This window comes from Salmo salar, chromosome 10, assembly GCF_965601325.2.
Source record: "Salmo salar chromosome 10, fSalSal1, whole genome shotgun sequence".
NCBI classification, from domain to species: domain Eukaryota; kingdom Metazoa; phylum Chordata; class Actinopteri; order Salmoniformes; family Salmonidae; genus Salmo; species Salmo salar.
Genome location: NC_138300.1, coordinates 22076968 through 22101507, shown reverse-complemented (window position 1 = coordinate 22101507; position 24540 = coordinate 22076968). Strand labels below are relative to the sequence as shown.

General features: G+C 42.4%; 1 protein-coding gene across 4 annotated transcripts; it reads right to left on the bottom strand.

Moving 5' to 3' along the window:
• Positions 1-4154: 4154 nt before the first annotated feature.
• LOC106613761 (repulsive guidance molecule A) lies at positions 4155-18969 on the bottom strand. Of its 4 annotated transcripts, XM_014216342.3 has the most exons (6): positions 18841-18954; positions 15542-15631; positions 13264-13304; positions 10725-10873; positions 7561-8072; positions 4155-5747 (listed from the first exon to the last, which is right to left on the bottom strand). In XM_014216342.3, the coding sequence occupies exons 3-6, from the start codon at positions 13299-13301 to the stop codon at positions 5049-5051; spliced, it is 1398 nt and encodes a 465-aa protein (XP_014071817.1). In that variant the 5' UTR covers positions 13302-13304; positions 15542-15631; positions 18841-18954; the 3' UTR covers positions 4155-5048. The 4 variants fall into 4 exon arrangements, with proteins under 4 accessions (XP_014071817.1, XP_014071816.1, XP_014071818.1 ...); XM_014216341.3 differs by lacking the exon at positions 15542-15631 and having other exon boundaries at positions 18841-18969; XM_014216343.2 differs by lacking the exons at positions 13264-13304; positions 15542-15631; positions 18841-18954 and adding an exon at positions 11554-11613.
• Positions 18970-24540: the final 5571 nt, after the last annotated feature.

Sequence of the window (24540 nt, the reverse complement as noted above, 5' to 3'; positions counted from 1 at the left end):
CAGCTTTAAATGATACAGTCTTCTGTGCTCACCCCTCCTCTTCCTCTCTCCATCACTTTCTCTGTGTCGTCTGTTGCTGTCTCTCGTCTGCCCGTTTCTGTTGCTGTCTCTTATTCTTCTATGTTGCTGTCTCTTATTCTTCTATGTTGCTGTCTCTCTTCTGCCCTCTTCTGTTGCTGTCTCTTATTCTTCTATGTTGCTGTCTCTTATTCTTCTATGTTGCTGTCTCTCTTCTGCCCTCTTCTGTTGCTGTCTCTTATTCTTCTATGTTGCTGTCTCTTATTCTTCTATGTTGCTGTCTCTCTTCTGCCCTCTTCTGTTGCTGTCTCTTATTCTTCTATGTTGCTGTCTCTCTTCTGCCCTCTTCTGTTGCTGTCTCTTATTCTTCTATGTTGCTGTCTCTTATTCTTCTATGTTGCTGTCTCTCTTCTGCCCTCTTCTGTTGCTGTCTCTTATTCTTCTATGTTGCTGTCTCTTATTCTTCTATGTTGCTGTCTCTCTTCTGCCCTCTTCTGTTGCTGTCTCTTATTCTTCTATGTTGCTGTCTCTCGTCTGCCCTCTTCTGTTGCTGTCTCTTATTCTTCTATGTTGCTGTCTCTTATTCTTCTATGTTGCTGTCTCTCTTCTGCCCTCTTCTGTTGCTGTCTCTTATTCTTCTATGTTGCTGTCTCTCTTCTGCCCTCTTCTGTTGCTGTCTCTTATTCTTCTATGTTGCTGTCTCTCTTCTGCCCTCTTCTGTTGCGGTCTCTTATTCTTCTATGTTGCTGTCTCTCTTCTGCCCTCTTCTGTTGCTGTTTATGTTGCTGTCTTTTGTCTACCCTCCTTTCTCATCCTGTCCTGGTTGTAAAAAAGTGTCAAAGAAACAATTGTTTTAATAGTAATTTCTCAGGCCTTTTTACCTCAGCTATTCCTTGTAAACTAGGTTTAACTTTTTCACTGTCTGTATTTCACCTCTTAGAATTTGTGCAAATAAATACGACTAATTAGAATCGATAAAGCAGCTTGAAGTGCTACAGTCTGTGTGCTCAACTCACCTCTGTTCTCTCTCCATCTGCCCTCTTCTGTCACTTTCTCTGTGTCTTGTCTGTTGCTGTCTCAGGTTCTTGTTTCTTACTGTGTTTTTTGTCTATCCTCTTCTGTTATGGACCGTTATGTTTTTGTAGTGTCTCTCTCCATCTCCATCATATCCTACTCTTCTGTTGTCTGTCTCTTTGTCTTCTCTCGAGTGTCTCTTTAGTTTTGCAATCCAAAACGGTCAAGGGGATACTGGGGTAACTTAACTTGTTTTGGCCTGTATCAGGGTCACCTAAATCATTGTCTTCCCTTCCATTTGCCTCTGGCTGCTGCTGTTCTAAATGCTCCACTGGCCTGCTGTTCTCATCTGTCCTCCTTGGCTCATCTGAAAGGTGTCAAGGTAGAGGTGCAACATGTCATTAGTTCATTTTAAAGGGTGACGGCACGACCTGATTTGGCCTCCTTTTAGATTTGGTTAAGAAATGCTAACATCTATGATTGAATTCAAAGGTGTTGGTTTCAGGGTGTGATTTGATGAGTGTGTTCGTAGGTGGGAAGAGTTAGCCAAATTATTTTCCCAATTAGCTTTAGCTGACTGGTGTGCAACCTGACTTTGGCTTTGGATAGCCTAGTCCCGGGATTAGTTAGGGACCGTCAATAAATTACACAATGTAAATTAGACCATATTTTCATGCTGCACACCTTTTAGTTTTCTCATTAAATGCGTTCAGTATTTGTTTATACATTTCTACAATTTATAGTTGGTTTGAGGTTTTTAAGTCATTGAAATTTGGAGCTATTGGAATATTTGCATATTGTCCCATGTACATTGTGTAATTTATCAAATGGTCCCATAGGGATACTTCCGCATAACAGCGCAACACAACTCCAAACATGACAGATAAGAAGCTACGTAGCCTGTAGACTATATGAATATAAAGTGACATGAGCCCAAAAAAGATTACCTGTAGAATGGCATAAGTTATAAGAACTCTAAGGTTAATTTGATTTTGTCAGTTCTACCAGCTAATGTGAGATTTTTAGATTATATAACATTCGAGGACACATAATTTAAGGGCCTATGTATTTTTCAATGTTTTGTTCACCTACAATCTAACCACAAAGCTGGCCATCTTTTCCCCCCTCTTTCTGGCTGCCCCCCCCTTCCCTTCTAAGTTCAAGTTTGTTTATTCGTCATATACACATGATAAACATGGAGTACACAGTTCAATGAAATACTTACTTGCAGGTTGACCTCTTGACAATGCAACAACAGAAAAAGTAAGTGTCAAATAAATAAAGAGAAATACAAATAAAAGCTCAATGAAATAATTTCACCAATTCCATAATGGCCAGTTTTTCACAAATAGTTACATAACCTATATGGAAATAACACACATGAGCCAAACATGTTTACCTGTAGAATGGAACAGGTTATAGGACCTCTATGACTCATTTCATTCTGTCAGTACTACTTCCTCAACATTGCTAATGTTAAACAGGGTTAAAAATGCTTTAGTAAAGTTCAGCTTCAGTCCACAAGGGGGCATTTTGCTGAGTCACATTGACGTCTAACCGGTGCTGTAGGGGTGGGGTCCACTGTGTTGAGAAATCGCGACCAATCACAGCAGGCACCGCATCACTCCAGGGGATTCTTGCAGTGCCTGCTACTGCCTAGTGCAGTATATTGTATTGTTAATTTCTTTCGTTAACATTTGTCAGTAAAACATGTATTTGGTTATGGAAACTCAGACTCATAGGGGGTGGACATCAAAAGGTTTGGGGCTGGATCAAAAACATCCGGGGCTGAATCCCTGGAGCCCAGGCCAAATGACGCCACTGGTTTTACTCTCACTTTGAGAGAACACCCTGTCCCTCTTTACATGTCAAAAATTATAAATGATTTGGCCTAGATCTTGGATTTTTTTATTTTTAACAAATACTAGTTACCCACTTGGCTGAATCTAAATTAATTCCAGAACGGTTAACATGTAGAGCTCCAACTTGTCAACGGGAAGCCCTGTTGAGTGGGCTAGATGGAAAGCCATCAATATCCCTGGCTTGTCAATCTGTGGAATAGGCTCCAGTGCACAGCAGAAATTTGTTATCTTTTCTGTTGGCACATAAATCCCTTCCACACGGTTCACGACACAAATGTTCCCCTCGTTCACAACACAATTAGAACACCTAATGCCTTGATCTTAAATACATCCTGGGTGTTTCTGGAAAGTTTTCCATTTTACCCAAAACTTTGTCAATGACAAATTTATTTCTATTTTTTTTAAGTTTTTTTTCACCATAAATTAAAATCTTTATTGGTTTCACTCATTTAAGACTTACATGAGGTGCCTCCATTAAATCCTCACACCCCTTACATTTTTCCACATTTTGTTACAAAGTGGGATTAAAAACAGCAATACATTAGAATCACTTTTGGCAGCAATTACAACTGTGAGTCTTTCTAGGTAAATCCAAGTGCTTTCAACACCTGGATTGTGCAACATTTGCCAGTTATTATTTTCCAAATTCTGTCAAATTGATCATTGCTAAACAGTGGAGGCTAAGGGGAGGACGGTTCATAATAATGGCTGGAATGGAGTGGGACCAAGCAAATGGAAATCACATCTTTGCGTTTCCAACATTCACACCATTGACTCCATTCCAGCCATTATGAACCATCCTTCCCTTAGCAGCCTACACCGTTCAGGTCTTGCCGTAGATTTAAGTCAAACTCAGGAACAGTTGCAGATTTGGCCTTGTGTTTTAGGTTAACAAGGGCTTGAATACTTGACTCAAGACACGTCAGCGTTTAATTTTTACAGATTTCAAAGAACAACCCCACTTTGACATTGAGATAGTGTGTAGGCCAGTGACAAAAACATGTAAATGTATTCCATTTTAACTTCAGGCTGTAACAAAATGTAGAAGGTCAAGAGTGACTACTTCTGAAGGCACTGTATGTAGAAAGTCACTGGCCTATGCTAAATATAAATTGCAACCCTTTAGGAAGACTGACAGTTTACTCAGAATTGACAGATTTACACTAGCAAATATTCACCATGGTCCCACTCACATACTGAATCCTTGTGCTGTAGACATCGACTCCTGAAAGCTTAAGAATCAAAAATGACAAACAAAGATGGTGTCCAACACTTTTTAATAGGGAAAAATTACAGATAAGGTAAAAAGCATTAGTTCATTCAAAAATACCTAACTAATCACAACAAGTGTAAAACATAGTTAAAAACAATCTATACACAGGCAAATGTACACAATATAAAACACATATACACTCTTTCAATATATTATTATATAGAGATTGTTTCTTTACCTTTAAAAAACTGGAAGCCAAGCAGCTTGAAGAGGGAGTGTTTCACCTAACTGAATGCGATCCCACTTGGGTGGAGTGAAAAGTACTGAGAATATTATACCAAAACCCAAATACATTTGGATAGGTAGTATTTTTGTTTAGTTGTTGGATCATCCCATGTAAGAAACATTTTCCAGTAAATATGACAACATTGAGGAACTAAACTTGGTGTTAACCGTTAAGTGCCTAATGATGATACACATTCCAGAAGTCTCTGCACTATAGACCATTTTCACGTAAGCCTGATACGTTCTGATTATGATATCTGACACGATTGTGTGCATCTTGATGTATTCCCAAAAATATGAAATTTACAAATATTATTTTTGATAAGGCACAGAACCACGTTATGACAAATTTCCCATTTAAGCATCCAGTAACTGTCTTAATCCAATTTACAAGTGTGAAAATAGAGTGCGCATTACGCACTTAACCACCGCTCCCACCTTGATTGCGTGCATTCAGGCTCGGACTCAATTAAGTGGTAGAAGCTGGCAGCCAACCTGTGTCTGGGGGGACAAGAAACACTGGTATCCTTTGAGGGATCAATCCTACAAAATGGTTTAGTGACAGGAAAAGAACTACAACATTCACAAATGCAAAAAAACAGACACTCCTTCAAGCTGGCATCACTTCCACTTTGTTTGCGTGTCGTATTCGCTCTTTACAAAAGCAGTAGAACGAGGAGCAAGAGTGTGACCAGACTGGGGGTGGCTGTTGCCAATGTGTGTGGCCCCCCTCTGTTTTGTTGAACATGAGGAGCCCTGGGAGAGTTTTGCTTCAGTTTGCTGGGAGGAAGGGCCTTCAGATCCTCCAGGGCCCCATAGGCTGCCATGGAGAACTCAGGGTCCCCTGTGGTGAGCAAGTCAAACACACATGACTGGAAGTATATGTCCTCTACTTGCAGGGTCTCCCTGCACTTGGCTGTGGCACGCTCCACTGTGTAGATCTGATGTGGGGGCAGTAGAGGCCCCATCTCAGGGTTAGACCCGGAGCCCGGGAGGCGCGGGTGAAGGGGCTGGCGCCCCAGCGTGTGCTCCTTGATGAGCTCGTTGCGAGGGCACCCGTGCAGACAAAGCTGCAGCCCACTGTTCTCCTCAGAAAAGTCAAGGGTGTCCTCTGGCATGCGGATAGCGAAGGTAAGGTAGCGCCCCACCCGGCGCACTATGATGGACGTCCCAATGTAGCGGGCCTGGATCGTCACCAGGCGGCCCCCGGCGCCAACCTTTTCTACGATCCACAGACTGCCCCCCTCCCCGCCAGTCCGAGAGCCGTCCTGGAAGGCACAGGGAAGGTCCTCGGTGGTGGCCTGGTACACCTTCTGCTCTGTACAGCCGTGGTACGACTTGAAGATCACTGTTATCTGGAAGAGAACAATGAAGAGACAAAAGTCAATTAAACACTCCATTGAAATCAAAATTGAATTATGAAAATCTTACTTTCTGTAGTATTGTTTGGTGGACAACTGTTAGTACATAGTTATTATAGTTCTATGCTGATGGTAAAAGCTGTTGAAGCATTATCCTGCACACCCTGATTACTAACTACTAAGCAGCAGACGCCATCAGAGGCCGTCATCAGGTGTAGTACCATTTTGAGCCACAGTGTGTCAGCAGGACCTTAACTTTTTATGACATGAACAGTTCATTTTAAAGTTTGAAAACAAACTCCAGTCTCTCTTGGAAAAGGTGTAAGAGCGTTTGGGTAATCTGATGGAAGGAAAGCACCGTGAGCAGAAATATTCATTATACTCTTATTTTCCAGTAAATATGGACTAGAAAGCACCAGCAACACATTGGTGATGTCTTGGAACAATAACTTGGAAATAACCAAATCCAAAGAAACGACTAGGCCAACTAATGAGTGTTCCCACATTAATCTGTGCCATTAAAACAAATATTGTTCATGTCATAAACCATGGCACATGTATGGCTCCATACCCTTTCTTACAAGAGTGAAGGATCAAAACAAACCCAGCTGTCTGATAGTCCCAGAAAAGTCAGAAATACCTTCCACCACAACTGCCACTGTGCCAAAGCTCTTGACACGACTCTGGAGTGCAGCCTGGATTTTTAGTACTACGCCAAAAAAATGCAAAGCTTTGTCAAAGAGCTGGCTATGGTTCACTTCACAGTTAAGGGGATACTGTATTTGATGAAGGATTTTCCTTTCTGTACTCTGACAGTTGCCCCAATTCAAGCGGACGGTGGGGGCATGCAGTATTGGCGTTGCATCCCCCCCCCATGAGCACAAAAAATAATCATTTGAAATAGTTGGCTCTGAAAACGGTTCTCCCATTACTAGTGTTTGGTTTACGTCGAACTCATATGCAATCTAGCGTAGGTTATTTACAAAAGCTCTTGAGTTTCAGCAAACTAATCTGAAAGTCATTATCACTTCAGCATTTATCAAATCTAGCCTATGCCTAGATGATTTGGTCTATTGATCTTCTCAGAGGTCTAGGTAGTCCAAGACCCAATCCTTCGTGTTTTTGCTTGTAATCTACAAGAGCTGAAAAATTCACTAATGAAAACAGATTTTAGCAAATGTGGCATGGTAAACTAGTCTAAATTGATAGTAGCCCTACTTTAGTGTCTACCAAGTGGTGTATTCATCCAGTGCAAATCTACAAATGTAGTAAGTCAAGCTCCAAGTGTGGCCTTCAATATGAAGAACCAGGTTTCAATTCTGACTTCAGGATAAGATGCTATTAAGATAAACCAAACAGTAGAATAAAAATATATATATATATATTTTTTTTTTAAATCAAATTTTTCAAATTACTCCATATTTCAAGAAAAATATCTGTTCATTATTTGACTAGAGTGGAGGATTTTTATTTTTTTATCCAATTGTGGGAGAGGGAAAAGTTGGGGCAAGCGTTAATCACTACCATATGACTGACCACCCATGTGTTAAAGGTAGAGCGCTCAAGCATGTCTGTGATCCAACACCACTAAATAGCCCTCTCTCCCCTGGTGTCTGCAAAAGGAATGAGAGGTAAAGTCACTGGAGACAGATCCTAACTTGAGATATACGTGTTTATCTTGAACCATTGTGTCAGTCTCCTTTTGAATTCAATGTATGACATACAGTTCAGGTACCTTTGTTATGATTGGGGCCCTATGTTTTACTGACAGCAAAATCACCATACATGAACCCATGACTTGGCCTACCTTGCTGGTGGCGGTGGCGCTGGAGCCCAGGACAACAGGTACGTTGGTCACTTGCACCGACAGGTAACGGTTATCGATAAGAGGCCACGCCCCCTCCACCTTGCAGGTCTGGAACTCGTCCCGGAAAGTCCGTAGGTGTGGGTCCCCGAATAATCCACAGTGGGCATACTTCTTTCCCTGGCCGGCAGGGCCCGAGGCCAGCACGCGGCTCTCATAGTCGCACAGCTCGGACACGACTGGCCTGGAGGTGCTAGGGGCCTTGGCCGAGGAGGTGGGCCCGTCGCTGGAGCAGTTGTGCTGGGTGAAGAGCTCCTTGATACGGAACACGGCCGAGTGGTAGACCAGGTCGCCCCTGCAGCTGCGCGCCGTGCGGCGGGTACACAGGGCGTAGGCGCGCAAGGCAATGCAGTAGTCCACATCGGATGGGGAGTCTTCCTGGAGACCACTAGAGGGAGAGGTAGAGGCCACGTACTCCGCATTGCAGCGCTGGATCCGGCACTGTTGGCAGTGTGCTGTAGGGGGAAGAAACAGGGGACAGGTGTTACGTGTTTATCATTGCCAACAACATCAGAAACAAAATGGGAGGAAAGTCATTTATTTAGATAATGAACCATTGTGTACACCGAAGCGGAAACTAGTTAAATGGTGGTGTATACGAATGTGTTTGTCTGAACTCTTCCTAAGAATGAAAAATTGATGCAAAAGTGCTTAACACTACTCTAACGACCATATAAAATAGGTTTCCAATAGAAAATCACAGTAATTAGGCTAGTCTATTTACTGCCTAATAACTTTGTTATAATTAATTTTCTGAGTTAACACATCAGCTGTACAACAGGACAGTTAAACTATTCCACCTATCGAGTTTACGTTCGGAAAAAATTGCTACTTAAAACCCAAATGCGCCAGCCCACAGGGGCATGGTACCATACTCCGTCTAAGATCAAAATCAGTCAAAACTTAATAGCCCCCCCCCCTAACTCACTGTCACAGAAATAACAGTGCTTCACTCCTGGAGGAAGCCAATCTGTGTAGTTTGCTAAAGGGTGATGAATGTGGTTTGGATTTTGCTAGGCCAATAGGAGGCGCAATAAAGGTGCACATGTCCAATGTATATGAGGTTGACTTCAGACCCAAGAGGAACTGCACAAAGAGCAGTGCTTGTTCAGCAACCGACTAACAGCTGGTTGAAGGCAAGGATGTAAGACCCAGTCAGGATCGTATAAATTCAGCACTTCCTGTGTTAAGTTATTACTCAGCACCGTGTATCTGGCAGCAAATATGTTTTGGGGGGTAACAAGGAGACTATGTATTCTGATGTTTCACGTTTGAGAAGCCTATAGGCTTCTCTTGAGGTGACAGGTGCATTGCATGACATTCATTTATTGCCTCACCTGTGCAAGTGTCACATTACATCCACTTTAATAATACAGCCTCAACAAGACTAAAAACAGAACTATGAACAATAATCATATTCACATTGACAGAAGCTCAGATAATTGACACTAGGCCTCCAGACACCAAAAGGCATGATGAGCTTGCAATACAAATATTGTCATTTTTATTTATTTTTTCCCCAGACAGTGGGGAAAGATAATTGGTTGCAAACTGAAAACATTTTCAAGTGACTAATGCCCTACATGGGTCTCGGCAACTGTTCATCAAAACGGAGATGTCGTGTGAGAGGTCAATTTAGAAGCATTCTACATCCCTCTTCTGAATTCCGCCAATGATCCCTGTGCTTGCAGGGAGGTCACCGAACTCTGCTTAAAATGTTGTCCGTTTGGCACAGCCTACAGCGCAAACCAACATGTCCATCTCTAAAGGCTTTATGGTCAGACCTTGACAAGACGCAATGTGAGAACTATGTGCGGAAATGGGAAAGGATTAAGAGAATAGGACGAATTTGCATAGCGAAAAAATTATTTCAATAGGCGCATGAGAACATTTTTAATGGAAACAAAATAAGAGGGTGGCTTTAGAATATAAACAAGGCAAGCATGGCATATCCAGTATTATATGAATTATCTTACTCATCCTGCTATGTACATGAATACACCAACCAAAATGCACAATAACCATGTCATAGCAGTCTACAACGTTATGTGGAAGTAAGACTTTACAATTCAACTATCACTAACAATACTAATTTATAGGATACTGTGTTGCAATGCAATTCCATTTTTTTTTTTAAATCTATAGCGTTTAACTATCTGAAGCTTATCTAAGGATCTACGGTGAAAATTGTCAAAACATTACAACACATCACGAAACGATTGGACCAAAAACACATTCGTCTCAAATCCCCGTGTATTTATCTGTAACAACTCTTGTGACTTAAACTTGTAACGTTAACTAGCCATTACGTACTTTTTCAAAATACCTTCAAAAGTTACTCAAACTAACAAATCAACACACTTACACAATGTGTCGTACCGCTCATGCATACAGAACTCAGGCCGAAGTTTTTTAAAGTTACGACGGACACGTTCAGAGGCCGAAAAGTCTGACCAACGCATTGTAACAACAAATGAAGCGTGAACTGAAAAACACCGTCGACTAAAACTAACCACGGCGTTAAGTTAGCAAGCTAACTTACATGTTAACGTGTTAGCCATGTGTCGCTACTTTACAAAAATGTTCGAATACAAATTTGCAAATGCGACGTCAAAAGGCTAGCAAGCTAAATGCTAATGTGCTTAATTAGCCAACTTCTACAAGGAACGTTAAAACTTTATTTTAGACTTCGTGTGTGAATACATCATTAGGTCTATAGCTAGCTTCGACCATGAAAAAAAGACTGTTCGAGATAATGCATTTAGCTAGATACTTCGGGCAAATGGTTAGCAAAGTAACTTAGATCGTGTAGTTTAGCTAGCCGCTAACTGCCCGTTTTAGTCACGCAGCAAGCTAGTTCGCTCGCTGATTACCGACGTAACTTGTAACCAATCACTGTTTGACTAAAACTCCAACTTAACAGAAATATACAGGGTAAACTAAATACACTCCCATGTTTCAGTTCATAACTATTCCCGAAAGCGTAAGTGTTTTGTGAACTAGTTTCGCACCATTAACACAGCCAAGAAAGTCTTCCATCAATCATTCGGGGTGCGGGAAAAATGTTTTGCATATGCACACAGAACATACATAATGTGTTGCCTTACCTGGTCGGAGCAGCAGCGAAAGTAAAACCATCGTAAAAGTAATACAGTTCCAAAGCTGCCGCTTAGCCAAGTTTTGAGGTCCGCTTCTCCCCATGCCAATCCATTCAGTTAGAATGGAGTTCTCCGACTGCTGCTCATCGACGCTGTAGCTGCGTGAAATTAGACAAACATTCGTATTCTTTCCCAAGCGCTGTCATTCAAAAAGGGCCCCGTCTGCAGGGCGGCTCTACATGGGAGGGGTCTAACACAGTAGACGGGGCTCAAATGTGGTTGTTGGCCAATGAAATACTAATTACTCGTTAAGCACTTTATATTTACATAATGCGGTTTATGGCAATCGTGGGACTAAGCCAATGGAAAGTGTTTCTAAAGACAATGAAGTCGTTTCGAAATAATTATCGTAGTAGTTGGTAGCCAGTTACAATAAGTATTCGGCCAGGGTAGAGCTGACGACAATTCGTTTTTCTCACATTTAATTACACTTACAACTAAAACGTGTTGTTTGCAGCCTATATGATTTATCTGAAAGAAATAGTAAACCTCTTCCAGGAGAGAGTTCGAGATAGGAGTTGTAGCTCTGTCCACACAGCTCCCTCTCTGCACTATAAAGCATTCAGCTGTGGCAGTTGTCCTGTTTGATCTCCCTGAGTCTCAACATAGCTGGAGAGCAAATGGCCCAATGCAAACAACCCTGTTGTTTCTCTCTGCTTAACTTAAATCATTACATTACTTTCCCTACCTTCTGAAGAAAATGCTCACCCAGGAGAACAATGGTGTCGTAACACCTAGCATGAATAACAAAGTTAGGCATTATGTGGTAGTAAATTACCCTAGGTTTGAATAACAGATTTGTGGCATATGAACAGCATGAGGGAGTGAGCTCTCCGTGTCAAGATACTCTTGTCACTTTGCTATTAAGTTGAAAAATTGTTGGGGAGGCAGGTCATACAATCACGTATGCATCAGTGGAGGCTCATTGTAATGGCTGGAATGGAGTCAATGGAATGGTATCAACCAACAGGAAACCACACGTTTGATGCCATTCCATTGACTCCATTCCAGCCATTATTATGAGCCGTCCTCCCCTCAGCAGCCTCCACTGGTATGCATACATATGGGTTTACATATGTTACCCTGGATGTTGTTTCATACCTGAGGTCACTGAACATTGCCAGAGATGGTAAATCTGGTGAATGTGTAGCATTCCCCCCTAGTATTATATCTCCATAAAGATGGGCAGCTTATTATTTGAACACTCACAATACAGGAGAGACATTCTCCATGAATTATTTTCTCTCAGCTAACTGCTGCTATTATTTTTTCCATTACATTTTCAGTTAGCAACTTGTATGTTACTCTTTCTCTTTTTGTGGCCAACTTTCCATCCCTTGCCTTGAACGACACTTCGTCTTTCATTTGCACAGCTGCAAAGCAGGGCCATCTGCATGGAGCAGAATCATTGGGTTTTGCTCCATGGCCACCACTGTGTTTCTGTGGTTCTCATGTCATGTAAACGTAGGGTTTTTAATGGACAAGTAATTAGTCAATCAAATATTGGTGTAAAGAAGATCAGCAATCATACTCGGCATAATTCTGTAATTGGATTTAAAACTGAATTTACTCAGACAAATTTAACATTCTGTGCGCCGGGCTGCATACCTCTTTTTACTTTATTAGAAGCAACTGAATTATTATACTGCTCAATTTGAGTGGAGGCTGCTGAGGGGAGGACTGCTCATAATAATGGCTGGAACGGAGCGACTGGAATGGCATCAAACACATGGAAACCATGTGTTTGATGTATTTGATACCATTTCACTAGCTCTGCTCCAGCCATTTCCACGAGCCCTTCCTCCCCAAATAAGATGCCACCAACCTCCTGTACTCAATTTATACACTTGCCTCCCTTCCCCACCTTCCAATATTTACACGTGTAAATATTGGACTATAAATTGTGCCTGTATTATACTTATGCTAAAATGTTTATTCTATTCTACTGCCATTTATGTTTTACTATTTCTTATTGTTGTTGCATTGACAAAAAGAAACCTGCAAGTAAGCATTTCATTGGACGATGTATACCATGCGTATCCCAAAAACTTGTAACTTGAAACTTGAACCCAGACAGGTATTGGATCACTGGTTTCTCTATACACATGCTGGCTCCTCTGGCCCACAAAATGGTGTGATTCAGGTGCTCTGTCAGTCTTGTGAAAGGTCCTCACAGTCCTTGTTGATGTGGGGTTGATATATATATTGGAGGGGGAAATGAAGACAGCTCAACCCAAGTGGAACGTTTGGATTGTTCTGTTCTGTCAGAAGGGTTGATACACTGTGCCAAGTCTGTCCCGCGAGGGTCAACGTACTGTGTTTGTTCAGCTAATTTTGGGCTTGATCTGTTTCATGGCTGTTCTCTACTACGGACACATTTCAAACTCCCTGCTGCACAGGTTTGCAGATAGTGATTAGGGCTCTTAGACCTGAGACTGTAGCAAGGCATGTGCATTTATTCCTAACAAAGTTTCAGGTTGTCTCTCACCTCTCAAAATGCTCATCTTCAGGATCTGTAGACAACATTTTCTGCAAGAAAAAAACAGAAATGAGTTATTGTGATTGAAGGCAAAGCATGTGCAGGAATACAATTATTTTCGAATATGTATTTATGAAAAAGTCAATTGGGGCAATTTGTGATTTGCGTCTTTAAAGAGAAACCAATACGACATGCTTAGTGCTACCTTTTTCACTTGTTTATATTTTCTCTATAGCCTACTTCAGTAACTGAATCCAAACAATAACTCCAAGACGTCAGTTGTAAATGATAACAATTCTCCAGGTTTGTCCTGAATTGTGAACTGATCCTCTCTAAATAAATGTAGACTCTTTGTCCATTGAAGAATTGATATGACTTTCACTAGGGATAGCACAATTACCGTATAACCATGTAACCGATGTTATGAATGAAGACCGTCATGAAAATAAAATAACGTCATAACCGTTCTGATTTTCTTTGTAGAACGAACAGCTGACTGAAGACGGGACTGCCGGCCATTCGCACGGTTAAGTCCATTTCTGCGGTAACATGGACTCTTTACTCCTTGCTGAAACAAGCAGGCTGTTGTAGCAAACAAATCTTCGGTTGCCCTAGACAATGCCCCCCTCCCTGCAGCAGCACACATAGAAATATAATGAATAGAACAGAAATTACGTATTTTTGCTATTTGAATGGTTTTAACAGTGACCGCGGTCATTTGGCTGACCAATAACCGTCATCCAAAATTCCATGACCGTCACAGCCCTAATTTGTGAATCATTCAAACATAGCTCAGTGAAGCAAACAGCTAATCCATCCAGATGGATGGACCAGATGAATTCTTCACATGAAAGAGACCCCCTATAGATGGTCCGTAGAGCTTGATAGGCGGAGAAAGAGCTCTTTCTTTCCCCTTTCCTTCTGAGCATATTGCATTGCATGACCCAGCAAATATGCATATTCTGCCTCTTAAAGCCAGTACATTTCTCCCGACACTGGATCACTTGTTCTAATACAATAGAAAAATGAGGTCAGTCTGGTAAAATTAGCCATCCGCCTCACGGCAGGCCTGAATGCCAGGCCAGTGAGAAGGAACAGCTGGGCTCCATTTGTGAGTTGGAGAAACAAGAGAAATAAAGAGAAAGGGATCAGAGGCATTTTGGCAAGAAGCAAAGATAGGGATTGGAAGAGTGATAAGATATAGTAAAAAAAAGGAGTAAAAACAGGAGTAAGGAGAGAGTAACTGACGAAAACATGGGGTTTGATGAGAATGAGTAGTATGAGAAAGGAAACTAGAATTAAAGAAGAGGGAAAGGGTTTTGAGAGTCAGACAGTGAGAGAAAGATCCCCAGGAATCTGGCAACTGTAGCGTAAAAGAGAAGAAGAGAGTGAAACAAGAAGGTGGGGAGGAGGAGTGTGCAGGAGCAGGAGAGAGGGGGAAGAAAAGGAGAGGGGATTGGGTTTCCTCTGACTGTGTGTCTGGGCAGCGCCACATGTTCCTCATTAAGGTCCTCACACTGCGGGACCAACTCCACACCGTGGTGCTTGTTTTTGTTACTAGGTCCATTGCGCTGTGGTCTGGATGAAACCAGAAAACTGGGCCAGTGCTCTCCTGAAAACCTTTACAAACTAGTACACACCTCTTGTTTAGAGGAATCCTTATCTAAAACGTTATGATTAAAAACAACATGGGTTTGTTTCACACTAACTTTGTCCACTGAAATTGTCCCCAGATTTTTTGGGATAGAATCTGATAACAAAATCTAGAGAAATGCTTACACTCTGATACACCTGTAATATGAGGCCGTAGGATACGCAGGTAACCGCACTGTATATTTCTATCAAATCACATATTTTGCCTAGTGGCACGAGCTGTTGAGTTGTGGCCACATGTAGGAAAAATGTGACGATTTGCACAATCGTCCTAAAATCTCATAAGAAATTAGGTGGTGTTTTTTGTCTTACAGTAACGTTATATTATGCTATTATATTTGGTACCGTTATGTACAATACTATCATAACGTGATCTTGCGGACTTTTTTTATCAGCTTGGATTGAACTTTATTAAACAAGCACCATTCACCAGAGTAGCCTGTTCTCTATGAGTAGATTAGAGACTTGCGTAAGTAGAGAATACCGCACATGCGCAGAAGCTTTGGGACCTTTAGCCCATGGGATAAGGGGTCTAGAAAAGTTGGATCTGCAGCCACTCCGTAAGTCTAAAGTGGAAAGTGCTCAAATGTTCTTTTAAAGGGCTCTTGTATAAGGTAAGTGGCCTAGTTAGTACCTTGTGAGTGTGAGTCTCTGAGTGAGCAGCAGTAGGGAGAGCATGGCTTCATGATGCAGGGCAGGCCACTCACAGCGAAGGGACTGTTATCTGTAGGTAGATAAGACATCAAGCGGTGTGAGTGTGTACAGGGCTGTCCTGATAGCATCTCCCCTCGAGGATCCCACTTACTGGCCATGATTGATACCTGACAGAGCACAGAGGGGGATCCTCACAGTGTTTTTCTAGCTGCTTGCAACCCTCTCCATAGCAGGCCATGCGTGCATCTGTTTACAGTGTTTTGGCAATGTGTGTGCCTGAGTCAACAGAAGCTGTTATCAAGGAGCTGCATATCTACTTTCAGAAGCTATGCTTTTTGAACACGTTGTGTGGTCACTGGTTTTCAACAGAAAATTATTGAGTTATAGGATTGCTTGTAGATTTTGTCCCCAGAATATTCATATTCATTTATTTGTGGGTCATGTGAGGCGGTTATGTCATGAGAGAGGGCACTATTGCATACCTCCTATCTGAAAAAATTAAGTTTGCACTTTGCATTGACTAACTGTTGATCCAGACAGTAGATATAACATATTGATATTATCTTGACTAGGGGCCTACAATGAAAACGCTGTATATAATGCGATACAGTTGTCTATGAACCCTAAATGTAATCCTAAACTAAAATTTAAATAATTTCACTGAAGTGTCCCTGTTCTCAATTCTCTGTTATTCTCTCACACCCTTGCAATAATTCTCTCCCCCTTTCCTCCTTTTCAACAGAACAAATGTAGTTGACATAGCGTCAAGCTCAGTGCCTTTCAATAGATAGTCAACTGACAGGTAACCATAGATCTTAGGTCAGGGGGTGATGAGGGATGATAGAGCAAATACATGCAGAGCAGAATACAAAGGGACCTCTGATCCTTCCCCAAAGGGAGAGAGTGCAGCATAGCCTGGCCGACCACAGTAAAGGGGATCTCACCTTTGACCCTGACACTACCTGTGTATCTGCAGTGCAGGTGAGTCAGGAGACAGTAAGCTTCGAGGCCCCTGAGGTGGGAGGTATGTGTGGGAGGATTAGAAAGGTGTGTGTAACATGCAGACAGATCAGCACTGAAGCTTCCCTAATCTTTCAACTGTCATCTAACCACAAAGTACCTTGCCTGCTCTGCACTCCCTTTCATTAGGTATTGCAAAAAATATATATATTTGCAAGGACTGTGAAATAGATAGTGATGAAGCAAGAAAAATTTGTCTTGGGTTGAAAAACTGATTTTATAACACAACCACAAATAGCACTTTCAGTACTTTATTGATAATGCCATTATGCCATATGCACTCTCTAAGCAGGTCGCAAGCTGATTTGATTTCCATTGCCTTGCTAGAACATGCTCGGGCTTTCCACTTCCCACCTCTCCTGACCCCCCCCCCCCCCCCCCCCCCTGTACTCCTAGGGCAGGCTGAATAGTGAATAGTAGAGACAGATAGCCAATTGCTTTGCTTTGTAATGACACTCTTTCCGCCAGGAAATGATGGACAATTCGCTCTAAAAGGCTTCACCAGTGAATAAAATGATAATGATCCATACCACACATTTTTCGATGTTACGAGCTTTGATTTAATTTATTAGGATCCCCTTTAGACGATGCCAATGGCGACAGGTAGTCTTACTGGGGTCTGACATATAACGAAAAAAAGACTTCCCAATTTACATACATTCTTTCGGATTGGATATACAGTATGTTGCCTTGTTTATGGGTTACCTGAACTAGTAAAAGTACATTTAATCAAAAATATATACACATTGTTGAATATTTCCAAGAATCGACTCTAGCGTATGATTGTGTTCTATCATTGAACCTTCTAACCACAGACCTCTCCAACTACGGAGTTGAGTGTTTCCTACATTAACAGGTAAGGGAGGTGGAAAGAGGGATGTGGGTTGTGTGTGTTAGTCCATTTGTCTAAGAAGGCAAGCTCTCCCTCAGCCGGAGAGAGAGAGTTATAGCCTCCCGCATCTGCCCCATGCTGTCACCAAAGACCCAAGGTTTCCTCTGCTGGTTTCCTTTTTACTACCGCTCTCTTTTTTCTTCTCCTGCAGAAACTGTAAACATTTGACTGAGTGCAATGATACTTATCCATGACCTATCCACATATGGGTAAGCGTTAAGCAAACATGAAGGTTAAGACATTAAGGAAAAAAATGTTCCTCTCCATTGCCCATCTCTATATATATTTTCCTTCTTTGCCAAACTCCTAACAACAAGGTATGCACAGGCCTACATTTAACATTTGCGTACATTTAAAACCACATTTCACTGCACCTTTGGCAATAAAACATATTTATGTTTTATTTGCAACCACAATACTTTTTGGCCTCAATGTCTAACAATTCAGCTGACATTTGTGACAGTTCAAGTAAGTGGCTCTAAACTCAACAAACCATGTGGGGCAAATCATACATATTTATCTATTTTTATTGGAGTTTCGATTTTTTCTACCCTTCAGTCCCATTGCAATGTGCTCTATGCCTGAAGTGACACGGCATGAACTCAAAATGCTTCACTGTATGACTCTGCCCAGCCTATCAATCTGATAGTCTTTCAGAAGTGGTCTATCTGACATGAGTAAAGGCTATTCTCCAACACTTAGCTCACACAAACAACAGTCCAGGACCAGGAATAGATGGACAGGCAAACGGTAACTCATGAGACTAGTGTGTAAATTTAGTTTACTAATCCCTATTCACCAAGGTTTACCTCTGGAGGCATGTAAAGAATGCTTCTGTGTGGGGCAAGGAACCCAAAACTGGGAGACTTGGGGAAACATTCACACCAATCAGAGCTGCTTGACTGAATACAATACTAGAGATCCAGGATCTGGGTATCGTGTAAAGAATTCAGTGTTCACTGCTTGGAAATGGATATTACTGTCGTTTTCTCGGCTTCTAACAGATGTTTCTTATATTCGCTATAAAGAGACATCATAGTCACCCCTAAGCAGTCGCGTTCCTTTCTCGCAGAGAGGTAGTACATGTATTTTGTCAACACATATTGTCATCGGCTACTGGTATAGCCAGAGGGGCAGAAGGACTCGAATGGACATAGGAGGCTTGATGCTTTTAGTTATATTTTACTATTCAGTACTGGCAGGAATGAATTAAGATACAAAATTGCCAAATATTGACCCTGACCAGAATTACATTTTCAGTGTATGTCATGAACAACAGTTTGCATTTAGTATTTTCTTTTCAGTACAGCATCTGACAGTGATTGATTTGTTGGAAAGCAATGTCAGAGGGAAAAAATTTAACTTACCTTGGATTTGTATGTGTGCGATGTTGTATGCTGAATGGGCAGTTGGACCAGGCAGAGACAGTTAACCCTCGTTCCCCTGCAACCTCAACTGGTGGACTAAGTGCCGTTCTGCTATACAGGGGGAGATAGCTGGGAATTAAAGCATATGACAACAGCTGTCCGTTAAAAGAATCGGCACTTTGATTACTAGTGATCAATGTTCTTTAATTCCTACATATCTGGGTAGGGCATTTCCAAAAGAAAAAAAAAGAAGAATAGAATAGAATGGAAAAAAGATTCAAACACATTCACATGCATGCACACAAACATGCACAAACACACACACATAGACACATACTGTACACACCCACACACACACTCACACTCATAGACATTCATTGGCTTGACAACATGTGTCGCCTTTGGACGGCATCCCATATTCTCCAAAGGCCTGCGAGGCAGACAGACGACCATGCACTAGTGTTAACAGAGCATGTGGACCGCTGTGCAAAGTGAATGAGAGCTCTATGTGTTGTCATGTTCTATCCTCATCTCTCTCTCTCTCTCTCTCTCTCTCTCTCTCTCTCTCTCTCTCTCTCTCTCTCTCTCTCTCTCTCTCTCTCTCTCTCTCTCTCTCTCTCTCTCTCTCTCTCTCCCTCTCTCTCACACCTCCAACCCCCAACTTCTACAATCACACACTGATTTGCAAGCACCTAGTCTTAGATCCATACTATCATGTCATACAATTAATTAAGGAAAATATCTTTCTTGACAAATATGAAGGGTAAAGTGAGCTCCACAGCTTAATTTCTGTCATTTTTACCCTGCAGACATAGTTTGCTGAAACTTCAGCATCAAAACACCTTCAAAGAAAAAGCCTTCTTATGCGTTTACCCTCATCCAATTCTTTTATGTGGTTCAGACTCAGACTGCAAGCACATGAACGGCGTTCCCCGACAAGATTGATCATGTGCTGGGGCCCCATAAAATGTGTTTGGTTATCAGTTGGTTCTTGCAAATAGGCCGAGGTGATGTGAGTGTGATCAACCTTGCCAGGATGTCTGTGCATGGTAGCTCCAGGATAGGGCTGTGCTACGGCTGATTTATGAGATCTAGAGCAGCCAGAAAGCCTCAGGCAGAGGGAGAGGGGGACAGAGAGAGAGAGCGAATGGGAGAGAGAGAGGCCTCAATCTGACTAACATTCTACAGGAAATCCATGCTGACTGTGCCACCAAGGCAGTCGCCCCAGCCTGTAAATTCCATGAAGCCAAGCAACCAAACACTATGGAATATCTGAAAAAACGAATGTGTTCCTTTCAGTTTGTTGCATTGCTCGGAATTAGTTTGGGTTGTTGGACATGTGTGTAGATTTTGGATTTGTGCTTTTTAGTTTGGTAGCATGCTTACAGTACGTTCTGTACTCACAGTGTAGCATAGAACATGCATCTATTCAAACATCCTGTGAAACTCCCTTGAAGCCGACATGAATGTCCAGTAAAAGGTAACTAATCCAGCATGCATTTTTCAAACTTGGGAAATTGTGAAAGGCCTCACAGGCCTCGTTTGCTTCATCCTCATAGTTTTTTTTCTTCCTGTTTCTAGCAAATCTTTTCAGTCGGGCAGCTGTTCAAAGACAGCTGCTTTGGCCATTCAGTCAATGTTGTGTTTCAGTTGATCCATTGCTAGTTCTACAAGTAATCCCCTGTCATGCCTTTTTTCTCTTTTCACACACACACATACTGGTACTAGCACACACACACACACACACACACACACACACACACACACACACACACACACACACACACACACACACACACACACACACACACACACACACACACACACACACACACACACACACACACACACACACACACACACAAACGCGCACACACAGACACAGACACACACACACACACACACATTAAGACATGCACCCACTCGTAAACGGCGCCATCAACGAAATAGTGCAAGAGACCAATGATAGTGTGATAGTATGGTGATACATGGCATGCATTTTTTCCAAAGACAAAGAGGCTAAATTGCGGCAACATGGCACCGTTGAATTTGAAGCATTATTAGAGCCAGAGCCTATGAGGAGCCATCTAATCTCTTGGCCTTACTGGTCTATGAATGTTTTCCATGTCTGCCATGGTGGAGGTATGTGACCACACAAAGCCCCGCTGGCGACAGAGCGGCATGCGAGAGGGTTAAAATGAGCAGGGACCATGCCAATGTGTGTGTGCCGCCCTCCTGTCACATGCACTCACACACTGTTGTACATACTTACACACATACACACATCTATACAGAAACACAAACACACACACCATGCCTCCAGTTGTCCCTTGCTCTCATTAAACATAGCAGGTGTCAGGCGGGCTCTGATAGAATGGGGGTGGGGGTCAGCTAGCTCAGCCTTAAGAACAGCATTGCTATTGTCTCTAATGTAGTCCTGGAATGGGATCGGAAAATTGAATGGATTATACCCTGGTCATGCAATTTCACTCATATGAAGTGGCAATGTATAACACATTTTATTTGGTTTGAATTGCAGTTTGCTGCTTGTAGCCCTTTATAGACCATGGTAAAGGATTGCCCTTGTATTCATTATACATTTCAGACATTGCTAGACAAAAACACATACATCTTCCTTTCATAAACCTCCCAGTCCTGCTCTCTGTAATTCCTTGTCATCACCCAACGTGGTGTCCAAATTGGCATGTGCGTCAGATGCCGTGTGGAGAAGGAGAGAGCAGCGGCCTTGGTTCTAAACATCATCCTCTTTCAGCAGGGGACTCAACAAATCAAAAACATCCCCTGGCTGTCAGGACATATTCTAGGTAATGTAAATGAGAGCCAGGGGAGCAGTGAGAGGAGAGAGTATTCCTGGTGCCACTCACTCACACCCTGGGAGAATCAAAGGCCTGGGACCGAGCTGTTTCTGTCAGGACAAGGCTGTTGCTCTCAAGCATGGCTGCCAGATCAGGTCCTGTTTTAGCCCACGCTGCTCTGTTGTCATGTTTATTTTTTAACCAGACAACAACAGAGGAGATGGCTGTACATCCAGGCCCTTTGGATAAAGTCTGTTTTAAGTGCACCAGCGTTTTCCAGTCCCCATTCCTGCATGCTCTGGTTTAGTGCACACTGCCACAACAGTCCCAAACCGTTAGTCAGGAGGAGTGGATTGTGCAACACGGTCCATGTACATCTGGGAGATACAGTAACAGTCCTTCTCAATGAAGAAGGACATCCCCGTCTGTCTGTTTTCCATACTGCTTTGAAAATTGTATTTTAATATAGCACTGGGCCCTCTGTGATTTATTTTTCTTCTGCCCTCTGTCTCCTGGCATCTTCTTTTTGGTAGCCCAAGGCACTTTGTCAGTGTTAAACATAAATTGTCCCTAACCTAAAAGATGGGCCACGTTGCAGACCTATTTATAATGGATCTGGTACAGCCTATATATTTTAATGGACAGATTTTTCTCCAGCTGTAAACTCACACTTAAAGTCTGTGGAGTATTTCTGTGTAACGAGTGCGCTGAGAGTCGGGAAGCAAGTACAGGGAGTGAGTGTTTTTAATAAATAAACCAAACAATAAACACGAAACACAAACAACGCCCCGACATGAAACAGAGTCAATGACACCTCGGGAAGGAACCAAAGGGAGTGACATATATAGGGCAGGTAATCACAGAGGTGATGGAGTCCAGGTGAGTCTGACGACACGCAGGTGTGTGTAACGATGGTGACAGGTGTGCGCCATAACCAGCAGCCTGGTGACCTAGAGACCGGAGAGGGAGCACACGTGACATTCTGTTACTGCAACTCCCAGTCTGGGCCGGGGTTAATAGACAGGAAGAGTATGACAAATGGACCGGTGTATTTTTCTTCTTCTTTTCCTGGACTCTTCTACTTAATGGCGGTGATTGCAGGGATAAAGGGACCATCATCTCTCTGGCCCCCCTCGACCCTGGCTCTTCCTGTCCACCACATGTGCTCTGTGCTCATTTCTCAGACGGGGAATACAGAGAGGAGCTGCCAATCACCAAGATAAATGAGCTCCAGGTTTTCTCTGATGACTTGGGTCTAGGCCTCTCCCCTCTCCTCCATCTCTCCCTGGGCACTCAGAGGTGGCCTACTCTGCCATACAACCACTGTCCACATAGTTGAAAGCAGTGAAAAATTCAAAATGATTTCTCGAAAATGTTTTTTCTCATATATGCAACGTATTTCATTTATTGTGAATGTTTAGAGTGGAGAGTGGCTACCACTGAGAATAACAACATGAATAAACTATTTCATCAATAAGTAAATGTCTACTATTTATTTGTGTTTTTGAGAGTTGTTTCAAACACCACCCCCTGGTACCACTCTGTATGATAACACATGTTTACAATCTGGGGAGTGAGATTATGTACAATTGCAAACCTTTTCCAGCTCCACCAAATCCTCTTCCAGACTGGTACATTACACACTAATAGCAGTCTGCTAGAAGCACTGCATAATTGCCTGGGCTCATGTGCTCTGGAAAGCCAGGGCAGGGGCCAGCGGCATCAAAGACCCACTGATCACTCCTCTGCCTCTCTCCTCCAAAGGGGAACCGGGGGGGGAGAAACAAATACACGTGGACAAACACACAAGGGGAAGTGAAAACTGAAGCAGATGTGATAGTAGAGGATGGACAAGACTGGCCAAATGGATTCCCAATCCCTGGCTCCACCTGTTCATATTTAAAAACAATGGGAAAGAACCAATGGTTGGGTTGAAAAAATGAACAAAAACAAAAAATAATGTTGCGGTGACATCATGGATTATTAAGCTGGGGGTGGGGCTATTAAGAGGCCAGCAGTAACCCCTGGCCTGGCAGTAAGCAGGGCAGGAAACTGTGGCAGAGGCAATTTGACAAGCTGAGACCTCAGCGTCTGCAGCTGTGCTTTCAGTTTTCCTGCCTCCAACAGCTCAGCTACGTGTGACGCTCCCAATTATTCACCTATGACCTCTCTCCCCATATACCTACAGAGAAAAGAAGTGAAAGAAGAGGGAAAAGGAGAGCTGGACAACAACTTCTGCTCAATGCATTTACTCCATCAGTCACGTGCTGTGTAGCTGAAGACTGGAAATTCATCCAGCAGTTTTACAAAATGGGTCAATGGGTTTGAGAACTTCTTAAATTGTTGTATTAGTTTACTCTGACGTTTTCTGATTTGTTTTCCAAAGACTTAATTACACTTTGGGGAATACCAGTAACGAAAGCTGAGAAACCATACAGTATACACTACCGTTCAAAAGTTTGGTGTCATTTAGAAATGTCCTTGTTTTCCATGAAAACATACATGAAATTAGAAATATAGTCAAGACGTTGTCAAGGTTATAAATAATGATTTTTAATGGAAATAATAATTGTGTCTTTCAAACTTTGCTTTCGTCAAAGAATCCTCCATTTGCAGCAATTACAGCCTTGCAGACCTTTGGCATTCTAGTTGTCAATTTGTTGAGGTAATCCGAAGAGATTTCACCCCATGCTTCCTGAAGCACCTCCCACAAGTTGGATTGGCTTGATGGGCACTTCTTACGTACCACACGGTCAAGCTGCTCCTGCAACAGCTCAATAGGGTTGAGATCCGGTGACTGTGCTGGCCACTCCATTATAGACAGAATACCAGCTGACTGCTTCTTCTCTAAATAGTTCTTGCATAGTTTGGAGCTGTGCTTTGA

Coding starts and splice junctions, on each gene's coding strand:
- LOC106613761 (XM_045687479.1), bottom strand. CDS start 11,516: ATGCTAGGTGTTACGACACCATTGTTCTCCTGGGTGAGCATTTTCTTC. Junction 10,874..11,463: donor GTGAGCATTTTCTTCAGAAG/GTAGGGAAAGTA, acceptor AATTTCACGCAG/CTACAGCGTCGATGAGCAGC. Junction 8,073..10,724: donor TTCGCTGCTGCTCCGACCAG/GTAAGGCAACAC, acceptor TTCCCCCTACAG/CACACTGCCAACAGTGCCGG.